At 28.9% G+C, this 10,315-nt stretch overlaps 3 protein-coding genes across 3 annotated transcripts; 1 reads left to right on the plus strand and 2 right to left on the minus strand.

Annotated features, from left to right (window-relative positions):
* Nucleotides 1-260: 260 nt before the first annotated feature.
* Nucleotides 261-3,880, minus strand: LOC108572961. The gene is made up of 6 exons (XM_017935307.1): nucleotides 3,185-3,880; nucleotides 2,910-3,105; nucleotides 2,509-2,686; nucleotides 2,357-2,429; nucleotides 1,515-2,275; nucleotides 261-1,443 (listed from the first exon to the last, which is right to left on the minus strand). The coding sequence occupies exons 1-6, from the start codon at nucleotides 3,878-3,880 to the stop codon at nucleotides 261-263; spliced, it is 3,087 nt and encodes a 1,028-aa protein (XP_017790796.1).
* A 1,035-nt stretch (nucleotides 3,881-4,915) lies between these two features.
* LOC108572920 (alcohol dehydrogenase [NADP(+)]-like) lies at nucleotides 4,916-6,397 on the plus strand. Its single transcript, XM_017935260.1, has 6 exons — nucleotides 4,916-5,104; nucleotides 5,197-5,361; nucleotides 5,432-5,635; nucleotides 5,696-5,812; nucleotides 5,883-6,277; nucleotides 6,349-6,397. The coding sequence occupies exons 1-6, from the start codon at nucleotides 5,042-5,044 to the stop codon at nucleotides 6,395-6,397; spliced, it is 993 nt and encodes a 330-aa protein (XP_017790749.1). The 5' UTR covers nucleotides 4,916-5,041.
* Nucleotides 6,398-6,425: 28 nt separating this feature from the next.
* Nucleotides 6,426-9,149, minus strand: LOC108572946 (DNA replication licensing factor Mcm5-like). Its single transcript, XM_017935293.1, is given in 7 exon segments — nucleotides 6,426-6,767; nucleotides 6,849-7,120; nucleotides 7,184-7,618; nucleotides 7,620-7,959; nucleotides 8,043-8,547; nucleotides 8,644-8,899; nucleotides 8,998-9,149. Coding segments are annotated over 7 exon segments (2,190 nt in total). The 3' UTR covers nucleotides 6,426-6,537.
* Nucleotides 9,150-10,315: the final 1,166 nt, after the last annotated feature.

A 10,315-nucleotide genomic window follows, 5' to 3' on the forward strand; every position in this document is an offset into this window, starting at 1 on the left:
GTTTAATCAGCATATTTTTACGTTCTTATGTTTTTATTTAACATACTTAAAATACTCTTTAGTGTATTTGTATGAAAATTTATCATACATAAAAATACTATGATTTTTAAAGATATTATAAAAATGAGTTTACAATTTTTTCATTATAAAATTCTAAATTATAGTTGACCCCATAGTACTTATATTAGTTAACGGTTTAATGTGTTCCACAACAGAACTTTTTTAACATATTTTCAAAACGTTTGTACCTTGTTAATAAATTACGTATGTCTACTGATATTTCTTGGGGTTTTTAAAATACTTTTAGGACTGTGATATTTTGGAGTTCCTAATTGACTAACAGCTTTTAAAGGTGTCCTACGCGGATCTATTACAGACTTTCTTACTAATGCCTTGGCACTTTTAGGTGTTTTCACAGTTAATGGTTTCTTAATGTGTGGTGTTTTGCATAATGCGTTATTATCAGTTTTATACATACTTAATGTTGATTCATGCAATAGTGTATTGATAGGTATTTTTTTTAACAATGGTGGAGTTTTAATAGCCATGTTTTCTTTTTGATGAATAATTGCATTAGGTGTCATTGAGTCATTAGAAATATAACAATGCGTTTCAGTGTCTTCTTGATTTAAATTTACAGCCGTGTTTTCAGTTTCCATTGCAATATGAGAAGGGGACTGTTTTAATATCATTTTTGGATTTTTATTTTTCACACTTTTATTTGATTTTCGACATAATTCAGTCCTTTCACAGTTTTGCTTTGCACTATTTATAAATTGATCATCCTTCGCACTAAGTAAATCGTTTTTCTTATTTAAAATAGTGTTTTGGGTAAACATTTTTGCTGTACATTCATCAAACAATTTAGCTTTAGCTAGTACCATTCCTGCGTTTTGAGTTCTTAACTTTGCAATGGACGCACGACCAGTTTGAGTAACTGGACTGTTCATTTGATTGGTTGATTTAAAATATCCTTCTGCATCTCTCCAAGACATTGCTGATTTCTTCCAGCAATCAGAATTAGGAATTAACTTACATGTATTACTTAATATCATATTTTGTTGACTGTTGGCCTTTTTCAATTTTTCAACTTGTCCATCAGGACACATAGCCGTATTTGTAAGTTCATTGCCATGGAAAGACGATACTCGACGTACTGTTGCGTGTGCTCGATTTTTTATTGGCTGCAGAGAACTCTGATCAAGTTGTGTTCTGCATACATTTGCATTATTAAATTCATTATTTAATATTGTATTATTTTTCTCTTCTTCCCAAAGGGAAGTAGATACAGGTCGTAAGTAAGCATCATCTTTTGTATAATTCACTGGAAAAGCTTTTTCATTATGGGAATAAGTATTATTTAATTCTTGATCCGACTGTAAATGTGACTGTAAGTCTGATCCACGTGAAATGTGCCACGAAGCAGTTCGCCTAATACGTTTACTAAGAAACAGAAAAACAAAAATTAATAGCTGTGAAAATATAAAAATTTGTTTACCTTAAAATTTATGTACCTCATAACTCTTTCTTGTGACCTCCTCCTTAAACTTCCTATCTTTCGAGCACTTGGAGATCTAATGATTTTATGTTCACCTGATCTTCTAATCTTAAGTTCTTTACCAAGTTTCTTAGCTAAATAGTCTGTTGTTACTGTACTTTCAATACTAGCTTCTACTAAAGTTTTTTCATATGCAGTTTGTACTTTCTTTACAGAATGCGGTAATAAATCATCACTTTCCTCGTCATTTTCATTATTTACACATCCAAATTCCTGAGAAAGACGAGATTCGATTGCCGAGACTCTACTTTTAATTTCTTCATATTCACTTTTAGGTATTGTAACATATTCTTCTGACTGATTATCTAATGACGTAATTTGAACGTGTGAATATGTTTTAAAATTATTTACAGTTAGCTTTCTTTTTGATGGATATAAACATCGTTGATCAAAATTGTCCAAAATGTTCTGTTTTTCTAAACTTAGTTGTGAATTACGTTTAGTAATATTAATGTCATCTTTTTTTGTTAACAAGACCTGCTCGTCACTATCATCTGATAAATTAACATCTGCATCAATGAACATGTTATTATACTCTTTGTGAAGTTCGTTTGATACTTCACTGTCTTTTAAATTAAATTTTAATTGCGATGACCCATCGCTATACGCTCTACATGTTCTTTGTGAATCACATGTATTACAAATAGAACTCCAACGTTGTTCTGTATGTGTATTAAAAGTATTTGCATAGGATTCTAAATCTTCATCAACTGTTTTCTGCAAATATAAAAATGTTATGTACACAAAATATTTAAAAAACCAAATTAATCATTCAACAAGCTATCTTAATATCCTTACTGGTTTTCTTGGTACAAATCGATCCAAACTAAGTCTGAGTTTTTTGGATTTATCTGTTTTGTCTGTAACTTTTCTAAAACACATATTAAATTAATATTTATAAAAATATGAAATGTTTTGGTAAATTATATGAAAATGAAGTAAATAAATACTTTTTCTTTGTATTTGGAGGATCTAAATATTCAACTTTTCTTTTTTTGGTAGACTTCATATTTGATGCATGTAATTCATTACATGCATCTTTTTCCTGAATCCTCTGATTATCACAAATATTACCCTCTTCAGAGGCAGCATTTTTACCAACAATCTTTTTCAAGCCATTAAACATTCCTAAAGAAAAGTATTTAAATTTGAAAAACTTCTATATACATGAATGTTCTGATCTGTTAAGTAATTAGATTAATAAAATAATTAGATGCTATATGTGTTAAAATATTTAACATGTAAAGCTTTTATAGCATGCTGTTATTATGAAAATTTGTTATTGAGATCAATACAACATGCATAAGTAGAAATCAGAAGTAAATTACTATGAACAGATCCACAGACATACTTAGATTGAGGTTGGAAGCACTTAGATGTGGCTTACGTGTAAGACTTCCACTGCGATGTTTCTTTTTTCTGAACTTTGAATGTAAATGATCAGATATATCTAATTCATTATCTGTGCTGCCAATTGTTTCCATAGAAATAGCTTGTGTTATGTGATCTGGTAAAATACCAATGCTTTCTGCATTTTCAATTAAAATCTGAAATAAATATTACAGAATAGAACAAGTGAAATTACACTTTACTAAGATTTAAATTAAAAAAAAATATATATATCACCTTAATAATAATTAAATGTAATTCAAGACGCATTTGCACAGCAGACATAGTTGCTTCTTGCAAAGGCATAATATTTGGTCCAATAACTTTAGCTAAATTATCAACATTCATTTTATTTTGTTTTTCACATAATGATACTTTTTTTAAAAATTCCATAAAGAATGCCATAGTATTAAGATGATGTGGTGGTAAAAGGATACAAGCTAATAACAATGCTTGTACACGATATGTTTTTAGCATAGCACAGTGCACAAATAAATCATGATATATATATGGAATCAATGGTTCTGGCAAATCTCTAAAGAAAGTTTTCAAACAATTAGCTACATCAACAGCATGATGTTTTTCTCCTAAAGTACCACCACTATCTAAACGAGCTATTAATTCTTTTTGTCTAAGTTGTGACCCTGCTTTTCTGAATAATCCTTCCTGAGTGATACACTTTTCTAAAAATGTTGATGCTTGACTAACAAAAACAGGCACATGTACAATGGCACCAGAAGATAGATTTACAACATCCAATGGTTGATATAATAAGGGAGTCTTAAAAACTTTTTTCGAAATATGTTTAATTCCTTCAGGTCTTTCGCTTTTGAACATGTTCTTTTTAAAACGATATTTAATCCCATAACTGCGAAGATCGTTAACAATTGAATGATATATTGTTTCTTTATGCAGTACATCGTAAATCAACATATTTCTACGTTTAGAATATAAAATGTTGAATCATAAATTATAATAAAATATTTTGGTTATAAACTATTAAAGAATAAAATACAGTTCTTATATTCAAATAAACATCATCAAACATAGACTCATATTGAAATTATCATGTAACTGACATGCAGCATTGCCAACCATGTGATCAAATTTTTCTTATGAAATGAAATTCAAACTTAATGTAAAGTGTGATTGTTTTATTAATTTATTATAAAAATATATGTAATTATTTATTTTATATTTATATAACAGTTAGAGTATATTTAAATATTATACTTTCATATTCTCCTACTTAAAGAAAATATCGAATAAGATATATCGATAAAAAATATCGACAAATGTTATCATCGATAACTTGTTCATTTTAATGCGGGAAGAGATAATTGACATCACTTACTTGGAACTTACACATTTATAGTAGTTAATTTTAATTTGCTAACAGAAACATAATTTATAAGAAATTTTTTAAAACTCACTATGTTTTTAAAAAACATACTTGAGTATCAGCAATATGTACCATTAACATGTCAATGTATAAAACATCGGTTTATCAATTGTTTTTTCATGAGAAATGAACGTTGACGCTTGATTGTGACATTATGTATGTTGTATTTAATTTATTTAACATTTGTTAATTAAGTATTAGCACTATATTTATTTGTACAGTCAGAAAAGTACATAGAAAGTTAGTTTCGTTACATGAGTTATACTCGAAAGTCGGCTGATTTAAATTATATCAAGTGAGATAATTTCGAAATATTTTAGTTTCAAAAATACAAAAATTTCTACTTACTTTTACATTACGATGTAAATAATGATTCTCTGGAATATTTCAGTCAATGTTAGTTTTAAAACACCACAGATCAATAAAATGCTCTGTGACATATATGTAACTCTCTCTATAAATATAGACTTATGTATTCAGAACAGTACAAGTCTGATCTAACTTTAGAAATTGATTTTGTATCTAAATAGCACTACCACAAAATAGTTATTTCTTATATACTTAAAAATAGTTCTTTATTGGTAATCTTAAGAATTGTTGCAATAATTTGACCACAATAATGTTAGTATAAATTATTTAAAAAATTGTTATAAATATCCTTTTCAGCATTAGAACAATTGAAGAAAAGAAATATGCATACAACAAAGTTGTTGTCAGGATATGATATGCCCACTGTGGGATTGGGTACATGGCAGGTGATTTAACTATGACATTAAAATCACAGTTATTACTTGTAATATAAAAATTATTTAATTTTTAAAGTGATTTCATTGTGAATGTGCTACAGGCTAAACCTGAAGAAATTGAAAGTGCTGTAATAATTGCTTTAGAGGCTGGCTATAGACACATTGATACTGCATTTAATTATAATAATGAAGAAGCAATTGGAGCAGTATTAAAGAAATGGTTTGAAAAAGGTGGAAACCGTAAAGACCTTTTCATCACTTCAAAGGTAATATTTCATTAAGTTAAGAAAACAACTCTCATTTGTCAAATTAAAAAGCATTTAATTATATTTTTAGTTACCTCATTATGGTAATCGACCATCAGATGTAGAAAAGTTTATTAATTTATCATTAAAAAAACTTGGTTTGGATTATTTGGATATGTACTTAATCCATATGCCTTTTGCCTTCAAATTAAATGAGAGTACTTATACTTCAGCAACTAATGAAGATGGAAGTTATGTGTTAGACCTTGATACAGATCCTGTTTCAGTGTGGAAGGTGGTATAATAAGTAATATATTAATAAAATATAATTTATAATTTTTTTAAAACATTTTAGGAAATGGAAGAACAAGTAAGAAAAGGTCGTACAAAATCTATAGGCTTAAGTAATTTTAATGAGAAACAAGTTTTAAATATATGGGAGAATGCACAAATTAAGCCAAGTAATTTACAGGTAAGATTTCCATTTTATAGTACTTCATCTTAACCATGTTTTAATAAGAATTATTTTAACCCGCTATTAGGTAGAATTACATGCTTATTTACAACAAAATTCACTTCGACAATTGTGTCAAACGCGCAATATTATCGTAACCGCCTATAGTCCCCTAGCATCACCAGGAGCCAAAACGCACTTTCAAACAAAATACAATCATAATGTTGAAGATTTTCCAGATCTTCTGGGACATCCAATAGTACAAAAAATAAGCACAGAATACAAACGATCAACGGCACAAATTTTATTACGTTATTTGTTACAATTAAGTGTCGTTGTAATTCCAAAAAGTTCATCTCCAGAAAGAATTAAAGCAAATATTGATATATTTGATTTTGAATTGAAAGCAGAAGAAATGGAACTTCTGAGCACCCTAGACAAAGGCGCACATGGGAGAATTTTTAATTTTCTGTTCTTTAAAGGGTAAGTATATTTATTACATGTATTTAATTGCAAAAAATGTAAAAGTCTACAACTTTTCTTATTTCTTTTAGGGTTGAGAATCATCCACATTACCCGTTTAAAGATGAATTACAGTCCTAATTAAAAAAGTTGTTAACGTGTAGTTCGAATTTATGCATATTTATACATTAAAAATCAATAAAATACAGTACAAACTGATAAAATACTTCATAACGAATAAATATATAACATTTAATGTAAAAAAGGAATGTCGTTAAATTTCAATGCAATCTGTATAACATTTTACGTTGCATTCGATGCTGAAGTTCCCCGCGACGTATCATTGTGTGTATAACTTTATAAATAGCACGCTCTGGATATGCTTGTTTTATAAAATCTTTAACAATATTTTGCTCCGATACTTGATTCCCAATAGGAAATCTCCGTTTCAATTGTTTTTCAATGCGAGATAACATTTCGTGATCTTCGTCCGAGGTAAATCCTTCTACACCTAAATTTTTATGTATGTTTATAAAGATGTATAATATGAAAACATACGTCCACATATATCAGTTACTTAATTCTAGATTACCTGCCAATGATCCAGACATTGCAGCATCTAAAGTAGATACTTGGAAAAGCCTAAGCGCTTCATTGACATGGACTTCTGTAGCAAAAGATTGTAATTGCATTTTAGCTAAAGATTCTGAAGTTCTTATAATAGCTTCTAACTGGCGAACTGTGATGGGAATAGACAGTCTTTTTTCCGTATCCTTTTCATGATCTCTGGTGCTTGCTCGCATTACAACGTAACGATTTTTTAATTTTTCTCCTGCTTCTTTACTAAGTCTTGGACCACAACGACTGTAAAGGTATAGAAATTAGTTAAAAATAAATAAAGTATTTTGAAATAATGAGTAGTCTTACGTTCTACAGTAGTGAATATATTTCTTTAAAATGTGCAATGGTAATTCTCCTTCTGCAGATTGTTCTGTAACTTGACCAGCATTGGTGTGGATACTCATTACATGTTTCGCTAACGTTACATCTTTACTTTGCTCATGTTCATCTTTAACAATGAATATCATATCGAAACGTGATAAGATCGTTGGCATGAAATCGATATTTTCCAATCCTTTTATATCATCCCAACGACCAAATATCGAATTTGCTGCTGCTAAAACAGAACACCGGGTATTTAATGTTGTAGTTATCCCCGCTTTTGCAATAGATATTGTTTGTTGTTCCATAGCTTCGTGTATTGCAACTCTATCATCTTCCTTCATTTTATCAAACTCATCTATGCATACAACACCACCATCTGCAAGAACCATAGCACCTCCTTCCATGACAAAATTTCTCTACAAATTGAACGAAATATTTTTATAAATCAGCAGCCGAGCTTCCTTTTCCAGATGTATAAACTGCAACTGGTGAAACTCTTTCTACAAATTTTAATAACTGCGACTTAGCTGTACCAGGATCACCTAACATTAAAATATTAATATCTCCCCTTCTACAAAGACCATCAGGCATTCTTTTTCTGGAACCACCAAATAATAAACATGCTATAGCTTTCTTAATGTCTAATGCACCAAAAATACTAGGAGCTATGCTCTTTGCAATTCTTTCATATAAATTAGAATCTGATGCTAAGCGTCTGAATAAATCTTCTTCTTCATTTGTAACACATGGATGGGTACCTAAAAATCATAAAAAATTAACTCAGGATACTTAATCCTTACTAAAAAAATTATTTTTATAAAATTATGTAATACTTTACCACTACCAGTATTTTCTCCGTCTACAGAAATACCAATAACTCTTATATATGGAGCTCGAACACCAACTAACGCTTTATCTTTTCCTCCTCCTCTGACAGTATTACTAGTAACCTTTTTAATTGAATATATACCCAAAATAAGAACTCTATTGCCTGGTACAATTCTATCACATAAATAACGATCACAATACAATTGTAAATGCCTTGGTATTTCACCCTGTGGAGTATGATCTGGCAATTCTTGTAATTTAAGAACTTGAAAATCAACACAATTACATTTATCTGGCATTATAAAAAATGGATCCAAAGGACATTTTGGTCGTCCTGCTTGTTCTGTTGTACATTTTCTAGGTAAAACATATCCTTCTAAACCAGGTTTAATGGAAATGTTAGTTTGCATGCTTCTGCAAGAACGACATTGTATAGCAATCTTTGTTGCTTTTGCTCTAATCCCAGATGCAGAAACAATAATACCAGATATTTTAGTAAGTTTAGAAACTGCATCAGGCTAAAAAAAATTAGGCATCACAAGTTAATAATGCTATATCATATGAGAACTATATATTCCTTTTTAACAGTAAAACAGTTTAAAACTGAATCTTACTTTTATTCCTCTTAAGGAACTTGAGTGTGCATCTGAAGATAATAATACTTGTATGTCTTCAACTTTTTCTTCTCCTTCTGGTCTTGGAGCTGTAAGTTCATCTGCTAAATCTTTTGCAGCTTCCTCCAAAATAGGTAAATATTCTGTTGGATGTTTATAAACTTTTTCTGCTAGTGATTCATCAAATGCTGCTAGATCTTCTAAATTAATTTCTACCCAATATTGACCCAAATTGTAATTTCGTTTTAAAGTATCTCTACAAGATTATAATATATTAAATGAACAAGAATACAATTGTGTAACATCTAACATAAAGTTTTAATTAATATCTTAAACTATAATTTGTGAAAGTACCTATATTTGTAATTGAAATTGCCCTCATGGAATTGTCTTATGAATTCCATAAACTTCTTTTTCGAAAATTGAAGATTAGTTTGAGTTTCATTAGATTCACCTACTGAAAAATTATCCGAAAAAAAAATTCCTGGATCATCAAATCCTTCCATTGTAAGTTAATTTTTGATTATTTTTATGTATAAACATAAGCGTACACCACTAAAAGTTTGGCGGGAACTAATATGATAATAATCATCGAATATAAAATTCGAGATACGACATCACCAATGTTTTTGATGATGCTATTAAATTAATACTGTATTTCAAAAAGTATGCAAACTGTAAAATGCATATAAAACAAGTTAGAAATTGGAGTAAATATAAATTAAACAACACTTATTTTAGATTATATACAATATTATTGTAAAATAGTTAAAAACTTTCACTTTCGATGCTAGTGCCATCTACCGTGATAAATCTGATGAAATTATTTGGTTCATAGTGTGAAAATTTCAGTCATTTATATGACTGTGTACACTTTGTATCCAGTTTTAATTGCGTGGCCGAAATTAACGTTGTTTCGAACGTAATACATTGTATGTGTTATATTTTATCGGTCAAGTATATAAAACAGTACCGTTGACATTGTTTGATATTATTGCATAATTATTGTTCATGTGGAAGAAAGGAGACTGGAATACGTGACTTGGGTTAAATTTTAGATGAATTATTTCGTCTAAAGCTGTCTCAATCTAGTGTATGCGCATTTTCATTTTTTAGTGAAATTAAATTAATACATATTTATATATGGGTATTATTTACTTTAGAATCAATCTAAAATTATTCAGTATTTAAGGACTTCGCAAAAATGAAATTTATAAAAAAAGAATGCTTTTCCAAACATTGTTAAGATATATTATGATATACAGACGTGTTATTTTGAACAGAAATTTTCGTACTCGTTAAATTTCTAATTGTACTTTAATTCATTTTACAAATACATTTAAGTTTCTTTGATGTTTTGAAATCATTGTTACTTATGTTTCTATGAATGGTATACATATTGTGAATTTCGTAGTTATAAAACAAAAGTGTATGAATAAAATTTTCCAGTTATTTACTAAAAAATTGACAAAACACACTAAAATATGAATTTTTATAACGTATATTTTTAATGCGTATAATATATTCTTTGGATATATGCATATTTAATACATTTAAACGGTGCTTATTGAAGTGAAAAGTGATGACAGCTTGATGTTATTACATGTATTGACATTTCTTAGATTTTCGTTTTCAATATTTTTCCCACGAATTCTTTAGAAGGGAACGTAAT

This window comes from Habropoda laboriosa, unplaced genomic scaffold (genome assembly GCF_001263275.1).
Source record: "Habropoda laboriosa isolate 0110345459 unplaced genomic scaffold, ASM126327v1 scaffold102, whole genome shotgun sequence".
NCBI classification, from domain to species: domain Eukaryota; kingdom Metazoa; phylum Arthropoda; class Insecta; order Hymenoptera; family Apidae; genus Habropoda; species Habropoda laboriosa.

Coding starts and splice junctions, on each gene's coding strand:
- LOC108572961 (XM_017935307.1), bottom strand. CDS start 3,880: ATGTTGATTTACGATGTACTGCATAAAGAAACAATATATCATTCAATT. Junction 2,430..2,508: donor CCTCCAAATACAAAGAAAAA/GTATTTATTTAC, acceptor TATGTGTTTTAG/AAAAGTTACAGACAAAACAG. Junction 1,444..1,514: donor TCACAAGAAAGAGTTATGAG/GTACATAAATTT, acceptor TCTGTTTCTTAG/TAAACGTATTAGGCGAACTG.
- LOC108572920 (XM_017935260.1), top strand. CDS start 5,042: ATGCATACAACAAAGTTGTTGTCAGGATATGATATGCCCACTGTGGGA. Junction 5,362..5,431: donor ACCTTTTCATCACTTCAAAG/GTAATATTTCAT, acceptor TTATATTTTTAG/TTACCTCATTATGGTAATCG. Junction 6,278..6,348: donor AATTTTCTGTTCTTTAAAGG/GTAAGTATATTT, acceptor TATTTCTTTTAG/GGTTGAGAATCATCCACATT.